Source organism: Asterias amurensis, chromosome 10 (genome assembly GCF_032118995.1).
Source record: "Asterias amurensis chromosome 10, ASM3211899v1".
NCBI classification, from domain to species: Eukaryota; Metazoa; Echinodermata; class Asteroidea; order Forcipulatida; family Asteriidae; genus Asterias; species Asterias amurensis.
In genome coordinates this window covers 11,677,228-11,701,563 of record NC_092657.1, presented here as the reverse complement: position 1 = coordinate 11,701,563, position 24,336 = coordinate 11,677,228, and the positions used below count along the sequence as shown (strand labels likewise).

The 24,336-nt window shown below is 39.7% G+C and overlaps 1 protein-coding gene across 1 annotated transcript in view; it reads right to left on the bottom strand.

The window, feature by feature from the left end:
* The window catches only part of LOC139943035 (synaptojanin-1-like), a 33,074-nt gene that overhangs the window by 4,351 nt on the left and 4,387 nt on the right, over window positions 1–24,336 (bottom strand). The window contains exons 4-20 of the mRNA XM_071939852.1: window positions 23,427–23,652; window positions 21,230–21,378; window positions 20,063–20,159; window positions 18,888–19,054; window positions 17,269–17,350; window positions 16,726–16,878; window positions 14,888–15,053; window positions 13,747–13,935; window positions 10,944–11,046; window positions 9,576–9,716; window positions 8,772–8,964; window positions 6,797–6,955; window positions 5,839–6,080; window positions 5,143–5,361; window positions 3,353–3,431; window positions 2,540–2,708; window positions 220–653 (exon numbers count right to left, since the gene is read on the bottom strand). Of these exons, the coding sequence (XP_071795953.1) occupies window positions 220–653; window positions 2,540–2,708; window positions 3,353–3,431; window positions 5,143–5,361; window positions 5,839–6,080; window positions 6,797–6,955; window positions 8,772–8,964; window positions 9,576–9,716; window positions 10,944–11,046; window positions 13,747–13,935; window positions 14,888–15,053; window positions 16,726–16,878; window positions 17,269–17,350; window positions 18,888–19,054; window positions 20,063–20,159; window positions 21,230–21,378; window positions 23,427–23,652 (2,968 nt within the window). The remainder of the gene's footprint in view (window positions 1–219; window positions 654–2,539; window positions 2,709–3,352; window positions 3,432–5,142; window positions 5,362–5,838; window positions 6,081–6,796; window positions 6,956–8,771; window positions 8,965–9,575; window positions 9,717–10,943; window positions 11,047–13,746; window positions 13,936–14,887; window positions 15,054–16,725; window positions 16,879–17,268; window positions 17,351–18,887; window positions 19,055–20,062; window positions 20,160–21,229; window positions 21,379–23,426; window positions 23,653–24,336) is intronic.

Below are 24,336 nucleotides of genomic sequence, written 5' to 3'. Positions count from 1 at the left end.
CTTAAAAAATTCCTCACACTGTGCACTTGCTCACTTGGATGATGGTTGCTCATGAATAATTCTACGACAGACAGCATGTGTGCGCCGGACCAGTAAGTAATGAGCCGGTTAACACACTTGTAAAGAGCTACCACAAAAAAAAAGACTTGTTCAGGTGAATTACCACATCTTTAACTTTGCAATGTTCTCTAATATTAACAAAAGGGGACTCATTCTCACCTGCATCAAAGTTGATGACTTTGTGGTTGCTTGGCTAGGTGCTGGACGTGGAGGTACTGTTATAGGTCTAGGGGGTGGTGCACCTGGCCTTGGGGGTGGGGGACCTGGTCTAGACGGAGGGGCTGCAAATAACAAATCATCTGCTTCCTTTGATACTACATCCAAGCCTGCTTCAACTTGTGCCGGAGGTGCAACATTTGGCCTTGTTGGGGGCAGTTTCGCAGGATGTGTCGATGGCCTAGGTGGTGCGTTGACTTGGCGAGAGAGGGGTGGGGGTCGAGAAGGTCTGGCTGGCTTTGGCTGAGTTGACTCCGAGGATGGTTCTGAGATGTCATTGATTGGAGTTGTTGGACGGGAGTTAACGGGTTGGGGTACAAGAGGGGCAGGGAGGACAGGTGTTTCCTCGCTGTCTTCAATTGATTCACAATCTCCATCTACAAGAAAAATAGATCAATAACTGTTTAGTAATAATAATAACAACCATATACTTACATGTATACCACGCACAAATCTGTCAATAACGAAAGCCCAATGCGCACAAATAGAAAATTAATGGAACATTAAGCAGCAAACTTTAAATTAATTTAGAAAGAACGCTTAAACAAATATGTCTTTAAACTGGACTTGAAGCATTTTAGAGATGAATATGTACAAATATCTCTTGGGAGAGAGTTCCAAACTCGTAGAGCAGCCACGCAGAATGGCCGGTCTCCCCATGGGCGTCTCGATGTGGTCTCAGAGAGCCTTTTATGAATGTCAGAAAAGCGGACATCAGAGCGTCAAGGTAAATAATTTGTAGAAGCTCGCGTGGGTACATGTAGGTTGTAGCTTGACTGTTTAAAGGAACATGTTGCCTTGGCTCTGACGAGTTGGTCTATAAAAAACGTTTGAAACCATGTGTTATGAAATGCATATGATTAGAAAGATGTTTTATGAGTAGAATATAATGATCCACACAAATATCACTCAAAACTGGACGGTTTTCCTTTTATGTCGCGAACTAACAAGGTCGGCCATTTATGGGAGTCAACCCATAAATGGCCGACCATGTTAGTCGACTAGGTAAAAATAAAACCAAGCAATTTAGAGGAATATTTGTGTAGATCATTGTACTCTACTTTCACAACATCTTTCTACCCATATGCATTTTATAACAAACGGTTTCAGAACGCTTTTCAAAGACCAACTCGACCGATCCAAGGCAACGTGTTCCTTTAAGTATTGTTTGAAGATTTGCATTGTGGGGATGAATAGGAAGAAACTTTAAATAAACAGAAACTTGCATGTACAACTATGGTTGCACCCAAAAGCTTACTACTTATTTATAGTTTCGTTTTAGCCGTAACTGCTTGTTCTTTGCATAAAATTCAAAATTACTAAAACTTTAAAGTTGGAAATGATTACACCAGCTATAGAAAACAACGCCTTTTTGGGGAAGGTACAATGCATTATATTTGGAAATCACTCTTAAAATTAATGGCAATACAACCTTCCGTTAGAAGCCTAGACCAGCATTTGATAGTAAAAATCATTTAGAGAAACGATTCACTTCAAATATTGTTAGGTAAGGAAGTAGTTTGGATGCCCCGAAATTTGTATCTGAGAACAAAATCAAGAAATTAAACCTTCTGGTTTTATAACTTCATAATATTTAGAGAAGCAAATGTTTTTCTATATATATTATTTGGTTTGCGGTAACACCATGTGTGTATATACTTGCCAGGTAGAGTTTGTTCTAAGAGAACTGTCTTTCTTTATTCTAATGCCGCGTCGTAGATTTTTCGGACTAGCTAGCTCTAGTCCTCCCCAGAAGACTGACTCCTAACGATGACAAGAGCAAGCTCGTTGAAACGTTGAGACCAATCCAAGAACTGGCTCCGCGGTAGTGCACTTAATTACGATCCTATAAACGATGTGACCTCTGACCTCACTCGAAAACCATCACATGATTCGCGCGCATACCGCCGGGCAAAACCTTTGTGTTTTGGCAGCCAGCTAGAAAGTGTATGCAATCTTACCATGACTACGCGTCTTTTTGCCTGGCGAAACATGACGTACACTGTGTTTTGTCAACGGAGGGCGGTTAGAGAGTAAACATAGGTCACATCGTCTATTAGCTAAAATAGTAGGCCCAGCCAATTTCCTATACCTTCGGGCCAGGTAGTAGTTTAAAAGCAGGACAGTTCTTTTCAGAACTGAGAAGTCTCCTGAACATCCGATAGTAGTATAAAGAAAGACAGTTCTGTAACGCCAAACTCTACCTGGCAAGTAGATACACACATGGTGGTAGCGCAAACAAAAATATACAAATGTTTCTCACCGTCCATGTCGAAGCTCATTGAGGGAATATCAAAGCTCTCTCCCAAGAGGCTGTTGCTGACTGGGTTGTGAAGTCTCTCTGTGTTTGGGGCACACATTGCTAGTTCCTTCTCAAGTTGGTTCACCCAATCTTCAGTCTTAAGGTTCACATGCAGCTCCTTCCCAACAACCTACAACCAACACAAAAAGCCAGACAGTTCTTAAAACAGTTTCTTATTTCAAGAGAAATAAAATTGAATAGACCCTTGACCACTCAAACACAAGTAAATATCATGTGACACACATGTATTTGTAGCTGCACTCCAAAGGTTTTAACCCTCACCCTAACCTACATGTACAACAATACAAAAAGCGAAACAACTATCAACAAAATTTCCTTCTAGTTCAACAGAAATTTTTTCAGGAATCATTCAAATTAAAATAACCCCTCAGCACACAAGTAAAAATCATGTTTTAGGGAACAAAGGTGACAAACATTTATTTTTAGCTGCGTTTAAAATGTTTTAACATTACATAATTTTCATAAAAAAAATAAATTAAAAAAACTGGATCCATTTGGATGTCCTGAACGTCTAAAATTTAAGAACCTCTAACATGTGAAGTGTCGTGGCCAAACGGTTTAGAGTACCATATTCAAACTGTAGTGTTTCTGATCAGCAGAGTGTGGGTTCGAATCGCCCAGTTGCGACACTCGTGTCCTTCGGATGGAATGAAAGCAGTTGGTCCCACGTGTTGTGGAAATATGGAAAATATAGCGCGTCTGTGTCCCATTTTCCGTATTCCACACGCGCTCGTGTGATAACTTATAATGTACCTGGGTTCCTTCGAGCTCTCTTGCTGTCAGAGCACTCACTGCATCCTTGAATGTAACCAACATACACATCTCAACAAACCTGCAAGAACAACCAATACAATGGGTAGTAGGACTGTAGGAATAAATGCAAACAATCCTGAAGTCTTGACCAGACCATTCCATTACAGAAACGCATTACGTGTACCTTGGGATTTGCCCCATCGGGCTATAAATAGTTATGAAATGAATATAGTTGGAAAGATATCTCACAAGCAGATTACAAGCACAGGGTTTGACATAGTAGTAGTAGGCCTCCATCCGTCTCGAAAGGCGATGGACTTGTAACTGGGGGACATTGTTAGGCTAGGAATGGCACTTGCGGCTGTAGCTTGCAAAGCCTACCCGGGAGTGGCAGTCGCGATGGCAGCCCCGACAGATGAACGTTGAAGCAGCAGTTTGACATAACCCCACATCATTCAATCACATTTTCTCTGATTTTTCCATGGGGCCAAAAGGTTGCAGCAGACTATCCTTGAAAGAACATCATGTGGGAATATACATGCATTGATTCACGTAAATCATAGCTCAAACCACAAACTAACCTAAGTGTTCACAGTTTGAAGAAAAAAAATGTTCAGAGAAAATCACATTAATGTTTAACTACTTTTCAAACTGCTGTTTCGGAGTCTGCCGACTACTTTAATTTTACTCTTTTATGACGAAAAATAAAACTGAATACCTTAATCACAAAGAACTATGTATTTTCATCCAATGGATTACATGAAGTGCATACACTGCCAGCAATGTTCCTAAATTGAATCAGGCAAAAATCGGTGGTGTCGCTGAATGAGTCCCAATTATAAAAGACTCTGTGGAGCCGATCCTGGGACGAACCGGCTCCAGAAATTGAGGCTTGAACGGTGACCGCAGATACAGTGTGCAAAGGCTTCAAGCCGACATGAGTATCAACTATCACATGTGGCTGCATTATTATACAACACACAGTGCACAGATGCATAGGCATCTACAATCACCACCTGTATATCTCATGAATGCTGAGATATACAGAGTCCAAAGTCCAACCAGACAGCACCTTGTGATTGGCTGCCGATATATCCATATTCATAAAAGCTTGCCCCATGCACAAAACACACAGTACTGTATGCATGTACAGGCATGTACACTTGTATGTACAGAGACGGCACACTGCATGCACTACGGACGAACTGCACTATGGACGTACTGCACTACGGACGTACCGCACTACAGACGTACCGCACTACGGACGTACCACACTACGGACGTACTGCATTACGCACGTACTGCTGCCAGCCAAATCAAAGACTTGTATAAATGCATGGAGAATAGGTGCTCGGTGGCACGATGTCTGATTGACTTGGTGGGTATTCTGGTATTAATTTTTCGTTAAAAATAGATCGGCTCCAATTGTGTGTGTGAGTGTGAGCTCCGGACCGATGTCTGATTAACATGGTTATTTTCAGTTAAAATAGATCGGCTCAATTGTGTGTGTGTAAGCTCGGGACGGGTGGCTTATGTTTTATATAGAGTGGAACCGGGTATGTCTCCGAACCGAGCTTTTTTTTTGAACCGGAACCGAGCCCCAAATTCTGCTTAGTGCACAACTCTATGGTGGTTGCCAACCAACAGGGTCTGTACGCATGCGTGAATGTGATTAGCATATTTCATGGGAAGGGTCCATTGCCCAAGACATTAAACGTGAACACACTCGCTCACTGAAAAAAAAATATTCTTTACAAGTTTTAATGACTGGGAAATTCTTCAAGGCTTACCTCACCAGAATAGCATCTCCAAGTACTGCCAATAACTCTAAGACATGATCCACCGCCTCGTCATCAAACTCATGAGTATCATGAATGCTGGGTGTAGTGAGCGATAAGATGATGGTGCCATCGGGGGGGCCCTGCTCAAAGACAATATCGTGGTAAACGCTGGAAAGTTTCTTGTCATTGACTTGTAGGATCTCAATCTCGATCACTGCCACCACAGGTCTGTGAAAAAAAAAATTATTTACATTATAAATTTCTGGGGCTACATGTAGCTCGATGGTTTAGTGGTAAGACAGCCGCTCTAGCAATGCAATGGTTGTGGGTTCAAATTCCATCCAAGTGACTTGCCTATGGATTTTTTCCATATCACATGAGCGCACCATTTCGCCTTCATTGTGCAGTGTGAGTGTACGCACACGCACTTGCCAAAACTCCCAGCTTACCTGTGAAATATGCTTGATGTAAGCACAACATTACCTGCTTCCGCAAGCACCAATTCTTTGCCTAGGGGTTAGCAGAGCCATGAAATTGGGCCCACACTCACAAAGTGGCAGAGGTGGCTGCAATCATAAATGCAAGGCCACTTTGCCCATTCTCTATGGATTAGGAGTGGAAAAAGGGATTGTTGACTAACGGAAAAAAAAAAATTAGAGAAAGAAGATTTGGCTATTAGATTTTTTCAAATTAATGAAGCAGTACCTGTGATCAGAAACCTTCAGTTCTGCCCTCCCATAGTGCAATATTCTCCCAGGATCGAAGTACTCCTGCAACTCTTGGGCTTCTGATCTCTTTCGGAATCGCTGCTTACGGCGCCTCCACAAGATCCGATCAGTCCAGGCTGGGCTGCGATTCTTTTCGCTCGTATCGTAGTCGTCGGAGAACAGGTCATACTTGTAGGTTGGTGCGAACTGGATAGCACCCTCATGGAAACCTTGAAATGTCTACAAATGTCAAGTGATCAAAAGGGTGTTTACTTTGTTGACATGGTAACCAATCAATAATCCTTGAGTGTAATGACATATTATGTGACCCACTCTGTGAAAATGAATCAGATGTCGCCAAGTGCAACATTAAGTTATGGACAGTTTAATGTGGAAAATGTAAAAAAAAAAAAAAAAAATACAAATTACTGCTGCTTATGTGTTCGTTCCAGCCATGCATATAACTCAATTCTTGAAGTATGGTGTTCGCAACAACAACTGGGGTCGATTTAACAAAGAGTTAACTTAGGACTAGTCCTAGGAGATATACAAATTGCATGGATAGTCCTAAGTTAGGACGAATAACTGGTCCTAACTCAAGATAAGACTAGTCCTAACTCTTTGTGAAATCCACCCCTGGTTATGCTGAATTTTATCAGTTTAATTATTTAAAGCAGAGTTATTTTCTACACTTGTCGTTGAGAAGGCTTTAATTAGCCTGAAGGTTTTCTCCCGTTTTAGAAAAAAATAAGTATTGAGTATAACAAATCTTAACACACACCAGTTTAAAATTAAAAGGAAAAAACACGTAAATTCAAAGTATGTTTGTATAGATCATTGTATTCTACTTGCATCTTTCTAAACATACACATTTCATAGACAAACTCGCCCGAGTTCTACAAACTACTATCATTATAAATAATTATAAAATTCCAAATTAGTTGAAAAACGCTTACATTTCCCTCTTTCTTCTGCTGTAGTAACTGATCGGAGCCCTTCAATGCCTCATAGTTTTCCTGAGCTATAAACTCCTTGAGTTGTTCCTTCTCCATATCAATGCGGTAGTTGAAATCACCGCACCAGAACACGTAATCATGAGTTGCCAACGTCCGTCCCTAGGAGATAGTCAAATACGATTTTACAAATAATAACAATTTGTGATGCGATGAAGCTAAATGAGTCGTTTCTTGGAAATTTCATTAAAGAGAAACAAACCAAAGCATTTTCAAAATTAGTTGTGTGAAATTCTAAAATTTATCTTCTATGATAGGCAGCTTAATAATAACAGTATGATATACATGTGTCACAAAGGGGTTTTAAAGGAACACATTGCCTTGGATCGGTCGAGTTGGTCTTTGAAGAGCGTTTTGTAACCGTTTGTTATAAAATGCATTGGTTAGAAAGATGTTGTAAAAGTAGAATACAATGACCTACACAAATATGCTTCCAAATTGCGTGGTTTTCTTTTTACCTCGACCAATACACCATCGGCCATTTATGGGAGTCAACATTTTGACTCCCATAAATGGCCGACCGTGATAGTTTGTGACGTAAAAAGAAAACCGTGCAATTTTGAGTGATACTTGTGTGGATCATTATATTTTACTTTTAAAACATCTTTCTAACCATGCATTTCATAACAAACGGTTTCAAACGCTTTTTTATGACCAACTCGTCCGATTCAAGGCAACGTGTTCCTTTAAAATAAGCATGGACAAAAAAGTGCTAATGTATTTTCAATAAACAAGTGACTTTCAACCCCATTTTTTCTAGTTTCATTCTCTCTCATTTATTCTCTCTCATTTATTGTACACCATGTGGGTGTCTTCTTGCCAGGTAGAGTTTTCTTAGAGAACTGTCTTGCTTTATTCTACTGCCACGGAGTAGATAATCAAATGTTCGGGAGACCTCTCAGTTCTGAAAAGAACTGTACTGCTTTTTAACTATTACCTGGGCAGATGGTATAGAAAATAGACTGGACTACTACTTTAGCTTATAGGATAGTAATTAACTGTACTGCCGTGGAGTAAGTTCTGAATTAGTCTCACTGTTTTGACTAGCTTGATCTAGTCATCATCAGGAGACGATGTTTCTACATTTATAACATTAAGAACAAATGTGGTATCAATATGGTGATTAAACAGTATTAAAGCATAGATTATGCTCTTTTCAAATGTATAAAAACAAAACCTAAAGTTTACCGTGGTCGACAAATGACTCATTTTGCTTGATCGCTTCATGATTGGAGGCTAATCATCCTAATACATCAGAGTAGTGCTGAACCAAATAGATTAGGAGCTACTCTCGGTCAACCCAAACAAATTTTGGTTCAAGACAGGCAAACGTATGTAACAAAACCTTAACATTGGCTCAGCTTATAACAAGATTGACGTCTGAAACCAAGGTGCTCCAGAGTCATTTGGAACGACTGCAAACGTCGATCTCCAAGCGCATCCGGTTGCTTCTACATTGTGTTACTGTTTTAGAAGTAGCGTTTTCCATGTACTTGGCAGTGGACACTATTGCTAATTACTCAAAATAATGATAAGCATAAAACCTTTCTTGGTGATGAGTAATATGGAGAGGTTGATGGTACAAAACATTGTGAAAAAACGGCTCCCTCTGAAGTGCCATAGTTTTCCAGAAAGAAGTAATTTGATTTCGAGATCTCAGATTTAGAACTTGAGGACTCAAAATCAACCATCTTATATCTAGGCGCACAGGGATGTTTTTTCTTTCATTATTATCTCGCACGTTTGATGACCGATTGAGCTCAAATTTTCACAGGTTTGTTATTTTATGCATTTGTTGAGAAACACCAACTGTGAAGGCTAGACTTTGACAATTACTAAGTGTCCACTGCCTTTATTTCAGAATGTTGTTGAGCACGACTCTAGAGCACCGATCTAAAACAGGTGTTAAACAACTTACCATGGGGAACATGATTTTGCGTGATATCTCTGCGTAGTCGTCATTGCGATCTTTGACCTGAGACTGGCCGGCTGCAAAATGTCCGCAGATGAAACACATGGATGTAGAGTGGAAGAGGAACCTGATGGCTACAGCTCCCTTGTTACCAGCTGCTCCCTTCATGCCAGTCTTGACAGTCTCCAAACCAACATCCCTTGAAGAGCAGAGTAATAGTAATTTGACTTCTGTTATCCCCAAAAAGAACACATTAATCTTGGGGAAGGGTTTACAACAATACTTAAAATATGACGCACTCTATCGAAATGAGGAATGTCGAGTAAATTCTCATTTCGTGTAATTTGACACCCGACATGAATCATAACAAAAGGTTATTAAAAACTTTTGGGGTTAAAAATCAATGTAAAATATAATTTCCATGACTGTGTAAGGCGTCACATTTTTATAAAACTTCTTTTTCTGACGTTTATGTTTTCCAAAACAGGTTGTAAAATTTATCGTCATCGAAAACTCCTTATTATTTTGGTCAAGAAGGTCATTTGATCTTAATTTCTCAAAAACAATTTCATGAAAACAATTTTCGTCTCAGTGATTATAAGCGAAAATTATTTTAGCATATAAAAATGTATTTTCATGACATTGTTTTACTCATTTCTCAAAAACTACAGCACCTCAGTAAGTAAAATTTCAAGGGAAGCTTTTTACTATCATAATCTTCAAACTGTATAAGTTTAATGTAAATCTGTGGAGATTGTGTTTTGTGTTTTAGGTTTTAGACACTGACTTTATCAAGGTAGAAGTTCTTACCTGATGTATGGAGCATGGTGTGGCCGTATGAAGATATACAAACACACGCCTACGAGTTGTTCACATGTCAGCAGAATGTACTTATGATCCCTGGATAGGGTTTTCTGTAGCTCCATACTCCATTGCTTCAGGTTATTAGCACTGACACGAAAACAGAATAATTTGGGGTTGAACAAAGGAAAATTTAATAGGGAGCGAGTGGGATTTGAACAGACGACCCCTGGATGAAGATGCTGGCGCTCTACCAACTGAGCTATCTAGCCCTATGCTTGCGCTACTGGTAGGGGGAACTAGGTCGGACAGACTGGTGGCACATTTGTCTTGAAAGTGTCCGAGGAAAAGAGGTTGTAATGTTAATCCCAACTCTTCATCAGAACAATAACGATTTAGCCTTGGGGACTAGTGCGACTATAGTGTCGTAGTCGCAACTATTGATTGCTTAGTCGTGTCGCGACTACAGTTTTAAACTACTCAGTTAATCATGCTGGCAATACTACTACTAAAATAGTCGCAACTACTACAAAGATAGTGCCAACTACCCGTTCAGTGATCAAATTGTAATGCTCATGACTATTCGCAACAGCAAAATCTACTTAAAACAAAACAATTTACAAAAACTTATTAGCTTAAAACCTTACTTGGAAATGAGTAATGGAGAGTTGTTGATAGTATAAAACATTGTGATAAACTGTTCGCTCTGAAGTAAACATAGTTTTCGAGAAAAACAAACTAATTTTCCTCAAATTCGATTTTGAGACCTCATAATTAGATTTGGAGGTTTCGAAACCAAGCATCTGAAAGCACACAACTTTGTGTGACAAGGGTGTTTTTTCTTTCATTGTTATCTCGCAACATCGACGCCCAACTGAGCTCAAATTTTCACAGGTTTGTCAACGTCATTGTCTTGTATCTTGGCCGAGTAAATAATAATAATAATATTTATAACTTTAAGCATATGTTGAGATACAACAAGTGAGGAGACTGGTCTTTGACATTTACAAAGGTGTCCAGTGTCTTTAACATTAAAAATGGGTTACCCGGCAAAATACTGTATGATGCTTCCCAGGAAAAAATTCCCATTGAGTCCCATTGATATTTTGAATGGGATTCAATGGGATCCCATTGTTTCAATGGGATTCAATGGGATCCCCTGTGGATCCCATTAGATCCGGTTGAATATGTCCCAAATTCCACCCCAATCCCATTGTATCCCATTAATCCCATTCAAATTTTAAATGGGATCCCATTAAATCCCATTGATTTTTTTCAATGGGAATTTTTTCCTGGGTTGCACCTTGCTCTCGACTGATTTCCCTTTTAGTTCTAATTAGAAATTAAAACAGGTTATTCTATGACGTCTTGCCTTACTTTGTGCTGATGATACTGCCAGCATTGAGGTCCACCATTTCCTCAAACCCGATGGCGTATATGTCCACTGGCTGCTTGAAGTCAACTCCTTCTTCAGAGCATCCTGCAATACAATAATACATGTAATAACTATTATAATTACCCTTTTTATATAGCGCTTTTCACACCCGGAGGCGTTCTCAAAGCGCTTTGCATTATTAACCCCTGGTCACTGGGCCTTAAATCACTCCTTAAACCATCTCAGCTCCCTGGAGTATACAGCCTTGTGCAACATTTATATGCGCTACTCGGCTAAATCAATCACAAGAACCACCTCTGCCCTCACAGGTACCCATTTACCCCTGGGTGGAGAGTAGCAATAACAGTGAAGTGTCTTGCTCAGAGACACAAGCGTCACGACCACACTCTGCTGAACAGAAGCACCAGAGCTTGAATTCGGTGCTCTTATCCGCTCGGCAACGACACCCCATGATGTGGTTGCAGAAAGCTTAACAATAATCCTCACAAAATGTGGAGAAATTGAAGGACCCTAAAAAGTAGGATTTGAAACTTTGCTTGGTGGGAATACGATATGAAAAAGTGTGCAGTAACACCATGCTATGAATATCTCTCAATGAGTTGAGGTGGTTCTGAAAAGAACTGCTGGTTTCATCTCGACGTTTCGATCAGTATGCTCTGATCGTCTTCTGGAGGAAGCTGGACTCTGATGCTGCATGCTGCTTAAGTACTGTGGAGGTGGATTAGCTTGGTGATGCATGAAGGCGGGAAATAGAGGCGGGAAATTGAGCTCCATGAACTATGGTAAAACTGTATCCTGCTATAGAGACTTGGACAAGTGTGTGGGGAGCGTGTGCTCACTGAACACTCTATCAGTAGGATCAAGCACGGGGGATAGTGAGTGTGTGGGGCCTACGGGAACTGATTTTGTTTATTTTGTGAGTCTCCCCCTGGTCCAGAATATGCAGTACCTAAACTGTCAATCAATCAATCAATCAATCAATCAATCAATTAATCCTAATATTTAAATGGCGACATCTTCAATGGTCATCGATTATGGTGTCGTTCAGTAAGATCTTGTTAACAGTCAATCAATCAATCAAAATTTCTTATACAGCGCCGGTATCCATAGAAATTTAAAGGCACTGGACACTATTGGAAACATTCAAAATAATTGTTAGCATAAAAAACTTAATTGGTAATGAGCAATTGAGAGCTGTTGATAATGAACAAAATTGTGAGAAACGGCTCCCTCTGAAGTCACGTAAGAGAAAGAAGTAATTTTAAAATAAAATATTTGTATTTGATTTTGAGACCTCAGAATTATATATTGAGGTGTCAAAAACAAGCATCTAAAAGCACACAACTTATGCAACAAGGGTGTTTTCGACAAGGATGTTTTTTCTTCCATAGCATGTATTCTCTCGCAACTTTGATGACCAATGTTATGCAAACATGTTTAGATACACCAAGTGAGAAGACTGGTCTTTGACAATTACCAAAAGTGTCCAGTGCCTTTAAAGGCACATTGACAAAGAATCTATTTCATAAAAAATGCTTTTGAGTACAAATGGGTTTTCAGCATAGAAATAGAACCCGGAGAACGCTGAGTGTCTCATTGTGCGTGCGGTTTCGTTGTGAGACCATTTTTATGGACGCGCATACGCCATTTTCGTAACGCGTGTATGGCAAAATATTTTGCCATACAATTTTGCCATACAATGACATCATCATTCACCAATGAAAACACTAGAAATGGTCCATGTGCGCTGACATCTTGCAAACTTGCCATACGCGCGTGTCACACGATGATAATTTTTCCATACGCGCGTATTGCGCGGTATTGATACGCCGCGTCCACAGACGACACAGAGGGTGGTCGAGCTCAGCGTTCTCCGGGTTCTATTTCTATGGTTTTCAGTCTCTTCTTGGAAATGTAAACAGGCAAGAATTGAGTGACGTCTTGTAATGTAGATCTCATAAAGGAATATAATCTATTTGTGTGGATCATTAGGGGGCCTATGCTTTCTTTTTAAAACATCTTTCTAACCATTATATGCATTTCTTAACAAAAGTTTCAAACACTTTTCATAGACCAACTCGCTCGTTCCAAGACATCTTTAAGAGTCAGGATGTAATAATAATTGTGGCTTCTGACATGTACATGTACATGTATATAGCGCACATGTCCATCACTCAGTGACGCTCCTGGCGCTGTAACAAAAAGTATTTCCTGCAAGATGTGGGACAACGTTTTTTAACTATGAAACCTAATCCTTAGATACCAGCATGTAATGTTTGAAAGTGCTGTGGAGAAATTTGCTGCCGATCGGACCAGTTACACCAGGGCAAACCCCTTCTGAAAGGCAGTGGACACTATTAGTAATTGTTCAAAATAAATTATAAGCACAAAACCTTTCTTGGTGTCGCGTAATTGTGAGAAACTGAAGGCCATAGTTTTCAAGAAAGAAATAATTTTTCACGAATTTGATTTCGAGACCTCAGATTTAGAACTTGATGTCTTGAAATCAACCATCTACACGCAGACAGCTTCGTGTGACAAGGGTGTTTTTTTCTTTCACTATTATCACGCAAGTTCGATGACCGATTGAGCTCAAATTTTCACAGGTTTGTTTTTTTATGCATATGTTGAGATACACCAACTGTGAAGGCTAGTCTTTGACAATTACCAATAGTGTCCACTGCCTTTAAAGGCACTGGGTTCTTTTACATGCGTTACATAACACGAGGTGAGTAGACTGTTTGGCTAACGTACTGAGTGCACATGACCTTGTTACCAACTCACCTTGCCCGGTAGTCTGTACCACCTCTGGGTTGTCCAACAGCCAGTCTGTCATAGACTGATTCTTGTATGCGATACTCCTGAAATGGCGCCCTCCGTTGACATTCCACGTCCCGACACATACTCGCAGACTCACAGAGTCGGTAATGTCGTCTTCACGTTCACACACTGCACGGAGAATACTTGGAGAGGCTACAGGGAAAAAATCAGTGAAAAAATACTAATCATTAAACTAATGAAACACGTCTGGTATTATTATTTTCAGAACTGAGAAGTCTACCGAACCTCTGATTATCTACTCTGTGGCAGTAGAATAAAGCAAGACAGTTCTCTACAAACAAACTGCCACCTGGCACCTAGTTACACACATGGTGTTACCGCAAACCAAATATACATTGATACCTCACCATGCAATGCTTCAAATCCTATATTATGGGACTTGCTGTTAAATGTTTATCTGAAGAACAAAGTACATGTAACAGTTATTAAAGCCATTGGACCCTTTCGGTAAACAGTGTTGTCCAAGGCCCACACTTTGTGTACCACAACTTCTATATCAAATAACAAACCTGTGAAAATTAAGGCTCAATCGGTCATCGGAGTCTGGAGAAAACAATGGAAAAACCCACCCTTGTTTCCGCGCGTTTAGCCATGTCATGACATGTGTTTAAAATAAATCCGTAATTCTCTTTAACAAGAATTTATATTGTTTTGCTGTTTTCTCAAAAAGTAAAGCATTTCATGGAATAATTATTTCAAGAGAAGTCTTTCACCATTGCCTTCTGTAAACCCTGTAAGTTATTTGTAAATCTGTGAACTTTTATTTTTTGTATGAACAGAAAGGGTCCAATGTCTCTAAGTATCTTGCTCTGATATGCTAACATGCACATTTTCATCTCAAGAAGCTACAATGTATCTGAAGGAAAAAGTCTCAAACCTCAAAAAGGAGATCGGCATACACCACACTTGCACAAAAAATATACGGACTCTTTGAGATGCTTATTGGGTGTGACAAAGCGCTATAAGAACTGTGTATTATGATTATGTTTAACAAACGATGTATGTTTGAGAATCTGTCCAGATTCACCATTAACTTTTCTCAAACAGTTTCCTGCACGCATCTGCAATTATGTTTTCCCCTCACCATGTAAATGACTTTTCGGTAGAAGGGCTCCTGCTTTGTCTGCGAGTTCGCCGACGAGGGAGTTGCCTAGCAACAGGATGTCAATGGCTTCTTGCTTGCTGCCGTCAAAGAAATTATTCTGGATGGTGCGGGTTACGGATCGTGCTCCGTCACGCAGCTTCCCGGCCTACAAGAAAACAAAAGGTGAGAGTATGAAAATCAAACTTTTTAAAAAGCAAAAATTTAGCGAATGGAAACTTGCCTCTTTTAAAAGAAATGTTTATAACAACCCAATGTTTTTTGTTTTTTTTCTACGTTCCCCTTTGCGGTTAGTTTAGATAGACTTGAGTACAAAGGTAGGATCGGAGGCATCTGTCTCCTGGGGCCAATTTCATAGAGCTGCTTAAGCAAAAAATTTGCTTTAAAAGCACGAAAATAGCACGCTTATTTTACACATGTTACTGGCCAAAATGTCATGCCATACACTGCTAAAAATGGTATTCTTGAAACAAGAAAAACATCTTATTTTGAGAAAATATTTCTTGTGTCACTCCCTAGAAAAAGTTTGTAGGGAGTGACACAAGAAATATTTTCCCAAAATAAGCTGTTTTTCTTGTTTCAGGAATACCATTTTTAGCAGTGATACATTGCTTATGAATAGTATTTAGCTGTTTTTTACTTAGCATAACAATTGAGTGGAGTCTTGGCCGGTAATCTGATTTTTCTAAGTAATGAATGTTTTGCTTAAGCAACAATTTTGCTTAAGCAGCTCTATGAAATTGTGCCCTGAAAAAAATCAAACATTACCAATATTTGTTTTGATTCTTCTGTTAAAGGAACACGTTGCCTTTGATCGGACGAGTTGGTCAAAACAAAAGCGTTTGTAACGTTTTTTATAAAATGCATATGGTTGGAAAGATGTTTTAAAAGTAGAATACAATGATCCACACAAGTTTGCCTCGAAATTGCGTGGTTTTCCTTCTACTGTGCGAACTAACATGGTCGGCCATTTATGGGGGTCAAAATTTTGACCCCCATAAATGGCCGACGTGTTAGTCGACGAGGTAAAAGGAAGAATTTTGAAAAACCACGCAATTTCGAGGCATGTTTGTGTGGATCATTGTATTTTACTTTTACAACATCTTTCTACCCATATGTATTTTATAAAAACGGTTACAAACGCTTTTCAAAGACCAACTCGACCGATCCAAGGCAACGTGTTCCTTTAAGTTAAGGAGAATGAAAAAGTATAGGTTCCTAAATAGAATGCACGATCAGAAGGGGAGTAAATTGTATTAACAAATCTACACTTCTAGTCTCTGACTGAAACCATTTTCCAAAAACTTTGCACTTTTTCAAACCATGTTTGGTCATATTTCTACTTTGCAAAATGTAAGCGTATTGTATAATAGTGCTAGGTTTAATTATTTAGCTAGAAAATATTTTTATAAACTGAAATAACAGCATGTTTTCAGCTGGTTTTTGCACATCATTTTATCTTCTCAATTTGCAAAGTCAGTAATTTTAAATTGAGCTACATGTATCATTTAATTTTGTAACAAATCTAAAGTGAAGCTAAAATTCCTCAAACTAATCTACACTTTCATCAATAGAGTGACGTCAAGGAAATAGTTTGATAGTAATAGAAACAGGATTTATAAAGCGCAATATGGTTAAAAATTCCTCAAAGCGCTTAACAGAAAAATGAAAGCATAACAAATATATAAAATTAGGCCAGACCAGCTGTTGCATATAATGAAACCATTACAAATACCACAGACTACTTAAAGGAACTGAAAAATTACTCTAAAACTACATGTAGTTCCCAAATATTAAAAATTTTAAAGCGAAACACTTACCCTTGTCCTGCCCTCTAGAGCCCCAGTACCAGCATAGATTCGACTGACGTGATCCCCGTTCAGTGCCCAGATGGTCCTGTAGACTTCCTCGAATCGAGACAGCATCTGGGGCTTGTTACCTAGACCAAAAGCTTCTAGCTGCTTCGGAATCATCTACATCAAACATCACATCAGATAAACATGTTAAAGAGGGGGCTCTGGACATTTAAAGGTAGGAAATAAATGACCTTTGGTGAGGAGCACTGGAGCTATTGATATTGAAAATTCTTTTTTTAGAAAAAATTCCACACGAAGGTGTGTGATCTAAGGGAAAGGGGTTTGAGAAACACTTGTCCTCGTGTGTTTCATACAGATGGATTATTCCTCCTGCTCAGGCGGAATTGCTTCAGATTTCTGCATTATCTTAAAAAAGGCTGCTCCCTTTCTGCTCTGTGAACCAATTGTGTCGCTCGTGACTATTAAAGACAACGTAACTACATCCTTGTTGTACACGTAAATCAAGTTGAAATGGCAGTCAGTTGATCAATCAAATCCTCTTCTTACCAAAAGACCAAAGAACGCTTGGACAGCATTGGTCCTATCCAAACAGTCCAGGCAGTTTGTCCGCATCGTTCCAGTCTGCACACTGTATAAAAAAGTACCATAGAGCATCCATGTATATTAGTGTAGTTTGGAGAGCCTACATTATACTTTCAAACATCTCTCCAATCTTAAAAGCGCTTCATTAGCTCCCAGTCCATGAATGCATACATTTCAAGGTGCTACAAATAATTATAACAAGTAACATTTATATAGCGCTCTGCGGAGAACAGAGCACTTTACATGAGACTATGACAACAAAACAAAAGAAAAACAAACAAACTAGGATGGGTGGGGAAAAAGAAATGTCTTGAGGAGGCTTTTGAATACAGGCAACGAGATCGCCTCTCTCAGACCCGCGGGGAGCTCATTCCATAGGCGAGGGGCAGCTATGGAGAATGAGCTATCCCCAGCTTTCCGTCTAGTTCTAGGAACAGTGAAGAATTGTTTCTTATTTGAACAACTGTTTGTCTGCTTATTTAAACTAAGCACACTCTGTCGTAAATTATTTTGAAGTGACAACAGAGCTTTAAGAAGAGAAATAATAGTGTTTCCACGGTACAACAAAACAATTGTTGCTTGCTGTGACGGGGGTCCATGGGTTTCGTATCCGGTGCTATTTTTCCCCTTGGGTGTACAAAACACGATGGACCCCGTCACATCGTGCAACAATTGTATAATAATACCTCTCCTAGATGCATCCAATGTTTAAGACAGCTAAGACGGTTTTTGTATAAAAAAAAACATGCTCTTCAACGGCACTCTCTTGCTACACACTTGGGAAGACTGGTAGACACTCTATCTTGCTTTAAAACTAACTAGAAATCTCACTGATTCAGTGTTGGTACCACCACCAGCAGAGTTTTATACCTAATCACTGTACTAGCCAAGGAGAAAAGACAAAGATGGAAGTTTCCGTTTTTTAGATGTGGAAGAAAAACCCAAGAGAACTATGCCAGGGAAACCCACGCAGGCAACAAGTAGGATTGACAACCTAGTCCCCATAGTGCCCTCGGTGGGAGTTGAACCGGGGTTCTGGGCCCAATTTCATAGAGCTGCTTAAGCACAAAATTTTGCTTAGGCAAAAAATTCATTGCTTAGTAAAATCAGATTACCGGCCAAGACTCCACTCAAAGGTTATGCTAAGTAAACAACAGCTAAATACTAGTCATAAGCAATGTACATGTATATGGCATGAAATTTTGGCCAGTAACATGTGTAAAATAAGCGAGCTATTTTCATGCTTAAGCAAATTTTTTGCTTGGGCAGCTCTATGAAATTGGCCCCTGAACAGAAACACCAGAGCTTGAGTTTGGCCATGACTCGCCACTAACAGCGGTTAGGTTGGTGTCGTCTTTTCTCGCATTCCACCTCTGGGATCACAGTTTGAATCCCATTGGGGGTATATGTGAATTGGGCTTACAATCCCTACCTGACTGTGTGGGTTTTCTCTGGAAGAACTATCTGGGTTTTCCTCCCACATCTAAAACTGAAATGTCTTCATCATCTTCTCTTCTCGATTGACTCGATTTGAGCGTTGAGAATATTTGTCTAGATCCGGAGAACAGTCTGTTTGTACTCACTTCTTAATCTTGTCCCCCTCGTCAAGATGGAAGAACTCGAAGGCGACCAGGAACTTCTGTATCTTGGACTGCAGCACCCTGAGGTAATCCTTCTGGCGAGACATCTGGTGATAGTCAAAGAGGATGTGGGGAATGTCTTGGGAATGCGGGGAATTCTTGTGGTGGTTCTGATGAGGCGGAAAAAACAAAGAGAGATTATCAACATATATTTGCCTGAATGATCACACTAAACACACACTCTTCCAGCCGAAGCCAAAGTAGCGCAAAATGATGCATTATAAAATAAACGTTTTTTTACATGTATTACAAGGAACTAAGATTATGGGTGCTTTCGATTAGCTTCCCTAGGTCAACCTCGGTCTGTCCACGGTACGTTCGAATAGCTTTGACGTCATTCCAGGGGCTCACACGGGTCAGCCCCAAGTGCCCTGTTTGTGGAGTGTCACTTGGGGCTGGCCTGTGGAGCATGACATCACCACAGTGGATGAGTCATTGTTCGATTAGCTCTTGTCAGTGGCTCACCCGAGTGAACACTGCGGGGTCGACATGGGGAAGCTAATCAAACGCTCCCATAGATTATTTCACATAGCGAAAAGTTTATGCGTGTCCGCACTGCGAACAACTCTCAGCAATGATAGTCTTGCACGAGTGTAAATTTCATCAAAGATGGTGGTCAATGACATCATGTGAAACCCATCTGTTGCCCTAAAATCTGCTTGACAGAAAACATTGCAACAGCAAACTTGTTTTCATGCAGATGAATGAAGCAATGAAGCATGAAATAGAAATGCGGACCATTGAAGTCGAATAACAAGTTCTTTTACAGCGCATTTCACAATAGCCATAGCTGTATCAATGCGCTTTACGTACACATGTAGTACAAGTGCCCTGGTCATAGGGCCAATAACATCCCTTTTAATGTTTCTCAGCTCACTTGGACAACCGCTTATATTGCTCCAAAGGCTGTTTCATTCACAATATCAACCTCTACCCTCGCAGGTACCCATTTATACCCCTGGGTGAAGAGAAGCAATTATAGTAAAGTATCTTGCTCAAGGACACAAGTGTCACGGCCAGGTATTGAACCCACACTCTGGTGACTTAGCACCAGAACTTAAATTCGATGCTCTTAACCACTTGGCAGTGACACTGTAATTGTATGTCAGTAAGTATACCTGGAATGCCTTGCTCAAAAGATCTTCCCCTTCTTTGCTTCCCAGGAGGTTGACGATAGCCTGGTCTCCATACTGAGTCTTTATCATGGACATATGCCTACATTATGTAGTGAAAAGAATATACACACTATCAATAATGGAATTCTGATTTCCATGCTACGTACATGTATATGTCTAATAAAAGAACATGCAAATTATAACAAATGAAAATATTTCTGTGACCTCACTCTATTGACGAAAGTGTAGATTACTTTGTTGAATCTACACTCTCGTAATGGATCTACACTTTACTGTACAATTGTTTTTGAATTTACACACATGTACACTTAAACTGTCGATCCATTACAAACTAAAGTAAATAGTTCAACTTGAAAATAACCGTCTTTAAAACTGAACATGGTTTGCAACAAAACACAGTTGAAATCAATTTATCTTTCAATTTGTAAAAACATTTTCCAATCCAACAACTTTACTAAAGCAACACAATTGTTGTTTACTGAGCAAACTGACATTGTAATCGATAACGTTGCAAGCACAATCAAGTATGCCTACAGCAAAATAGGAACAAAATGTGAACAACCGTCGTTTGACAAAGTACACAAAATAAGACGTGTGAGTGTGTAATGATTAATGAGAAATCCAAATCATTGAGTCACAGAAAAGACTTTAAAGTGTAGATTCGTGGATACAATATACTAGCCTTCGGCTCGTACATTCTCTCCACGAATGTACCAGAACACTTTCTCATCCATTCAATTCAAATATGAATTTTGATAACCTGGTCTTGATACAAGCATCATATTAATGTCGAGGTCGAGGTGTACGAAGATCTCTCCCCCCCCCCAATTTAATTTCCGTTAATTCATGTTTTGCAAATCCCCCCCCCAACCCCCCTACATTCTCATTTGTATTTCCCGCTCTGGGCGTCATTGTGAAACTGGTCGAATTATCATCAACATCTATGTTCAACCAGTTTACAGGTATGAACTTGTTTATTTTATTATACATTATGCATCAATAAATTCTTACTTCAGTTATTAATACAATGCAGGAGAATTGATTGTTTATTTATATCAATATACTTGTGCTATTTTTTTTTTTTTTAATAAAGCAAGAAGATATGTGGTTTGCCAACAAATTATCAATTAATAAATTATTTTGACTCACCGATCAAAAGCTGGTGCCGAGGCTTCATATCCCCTTGCCATTTTGACCCTATGTGATCCAACTTGCAGCCCAGGCTGTTCCCAGAACAGAGGGACGGATCCACGAGTTTGAACGAATGAAGACATGTTGACATCATCCAGGAAAATCAGCTGTAAAGCAAAAGTAAAAAGAAGAATCTTTCTTCAGGTTATTTTCCTCAAAAAGGTCTTAGAAATTCCGAGACCCAATTATGTATAAGCAGGGTTTAAAAGGTGCTACGGCGCAATCAGCAGCTACATGTACAGACAGGAACACCGGGGTGAACCCCTTCTCTTTTTACTACGTGGGTTCTTTTGTATGCACTACAAAACACATGGGACAACTGTTACGTCCCATCCTAAGGAGGAAGCAATGGTTAAGTGTCGGCGCATTCAGCAGCCAACACAAGGAACACCAGCGTGAACCCCTTCTCTTTATGATACATGGGTTCTTTTGTATACACTACAAAACACATGGGACAATCGTTACGTCCCGTCCAAGTGTTGGCGCATTCAGCAGCCAACACACGGAACACCGGCATGGGGGTGTTTAAATGATTGATAATGACCAGCTGGAGCTCTGTTTATAACCGGTTGTTTTCGGATACTACACGCTAATCTTGGTGCAAGATGTTTCGGAAACGGATAAGTTTTACAGAATTTCTTACTTTATTACGTCTTTTACCAAAAAGGCATTTATGAATGGGAATAAAAGAGTAGTGACTCATTCTTAAACGGCCATTTAAAACCATGCAGGGTCGTTTCCATGCAATAAAGGCCCCTTTGCCTTCGGCTCCGGCCTTTAAAACACGGCAACGACCCTGCTGGCTTTAAGCAACCGTTAAAGGCACCTGGAAATAGGATTTTTTTTTCTTTTAAACATAGGAGTATATATTTATTAACAATAAAACAATTTTTTGAGTAATTGTTTGTCACGATTTATATGTTAAAAAAATTAATTAAGTGACTAGGGGGGTTGACTCCGCCTACCCCTTTTGTGACGTAGGAAAAGGAAGACTTTGCCTCGATCAAACATAGACCCCCCTCGATGCGTAGATAAACACACGTGCAAAAGTACATGTAATTCTAAGACGTGACTGAGTTTGTACGCTGCAAAAAAGTTTTTTTCTCTGGCATTTTTCCGGCAATGCTGACCAGTATTGCTGCTGGATGCAGCAAAACAACTAAAGATGGGGTCAGTCTTCATCTGTTTCCTGCAGATCCCAAGTATAGGCGGTTGTGGGCTGCGAAAGTCAGATTAACTAGAGCAAAGTGGTCCGGTCTGACGTCTTTTTCAGCGCTGCAGCGACACTTAGAGCCGTCGTGCTTCGAATCCTGGATACACAACTCATTTGGCATGACGAGAAGAGCCATTCTTAAACACGACGCCGTCCCAACAATTTTTCTGGCTAGTGGGAAGTCGAAGAAGGTATCTGAAAGACGTGACGAACTCAGAGGAGCATTTGCTAAACGCGAAAAAATTCGGGCAAGTTTGAACTTTGAGGGTACGTTTTTAGCTTTTGCCAAGTGACACGATTTTTTGTTGGTACCACATGCGATTCACCGTGCGTGCAAGTTCCTATGTGACCGTCCGCCCATTATACAGCAGCCGCAGTGCATGCGTGCAGTCTGCTCCGTGGCCGTATGTCTATAATAATACGTAGGCAGACCTACATCTTACAACCCATTTGGTCACTAAAAGGCGCATAGTTAAACAAAAATAGCAGCAATAGCTTTTGTAAAAACCACTAGGCGTTCAACATGTTTAAGTTTTAATGTACGTATGTGAGTAAAATCGTGTCTAAATTTGTTTTGATGTGCCATGTTCCCTGACGTAATGTACGGGGGCCCCCCGACTACAAATTTTCTCTCCAAATATCACGCCTTGAAATACGTCACGAACAGCACCCTCTCGGGTCGGGGCCTACTCGTAAATTTGTAAATACAATCAAAACTAAGATTTTTAAACCTTAGTTAATTTTGTATTCACATTCCTCTCATAAAAACACATATTTTAGTGACAAAAGCTTTATTTAAAAAAACAACCACTTCCAGGTGACTTTAAAGAACTCGTCGCTACCCTTTTATTCCCTTATTATTACCCCCTCCGCCACCCCCAACCCGGAAAAGGTAATTTCATAGGGATACACTTTATATTGTAATCAAACCACATATCTCACCTGCTCTGTTTCACAGAAGTTTGCGACCTGTCCATCATCATTGGTCCCCCGCACATTAAACCTGGTTCCCGCTCTCTCACAGCTCAGTCGTGATATGAGGCACGCCTTGGCCTGCCTTGTACCACAGTAGATTGTGCGTATCTCCACACCGCCACACATGACGACCAGCAGCCAATCAGAACAGTTCACATTGAAGCGTTGGAGATGCAAGTGTAGAGTGCGATTCCTATTGCAGACAAAAGTGAAAACTTTTAAGTATGGTGGCCCAGAAGGGACATTGCATCTCCCAAATATGTGTGTGAAATTTTCTGTAAAAATATAAATATATGTACAGTATGTACATGTACATGTGTACATACTCTTGCATGTCGTGAAATGTTTTGTAAATATGTGAACATACAAAGGCGAAGTTGTAATTTGTCTTGATAGCTTTAAGGTCAGTATTCATCTTACTTTTGGATTATAGCTGGATAGATGTTCATAATTTATGGTACCAAAATTAAACATTGTTTTTCTTAATATAAATCTGAAAAATACAGACTGCTAGCTTCAATTTGACATCTAATTTGTTTTTGTGATGCATTCCACTTTGGTGTGGAAGTGCCCTTTGAATGCTGCTGAATGCACAAGAGAAATTAACCATGTTAGCCATGTTAACAGCTCATCCATTCAGTTTAATGACCCAAATAATCCAATATAAACACACCCACTCACTGAAAAAGATAAATACTTGGCGTGCATTGAAATACAAACTTTTACATTTCAGATTGAATTTTATCAAAGACTTATCCTCTGTTTTTGTTTTTGTTTTTTTTAAGTCTTGTATTTTATTTTGAGGTTGAGCATATAAACGTGCCAGCGCTACAGCAACTCAGCTGTCTTATATTGCCCTATGTATGTTTGTAGTCTT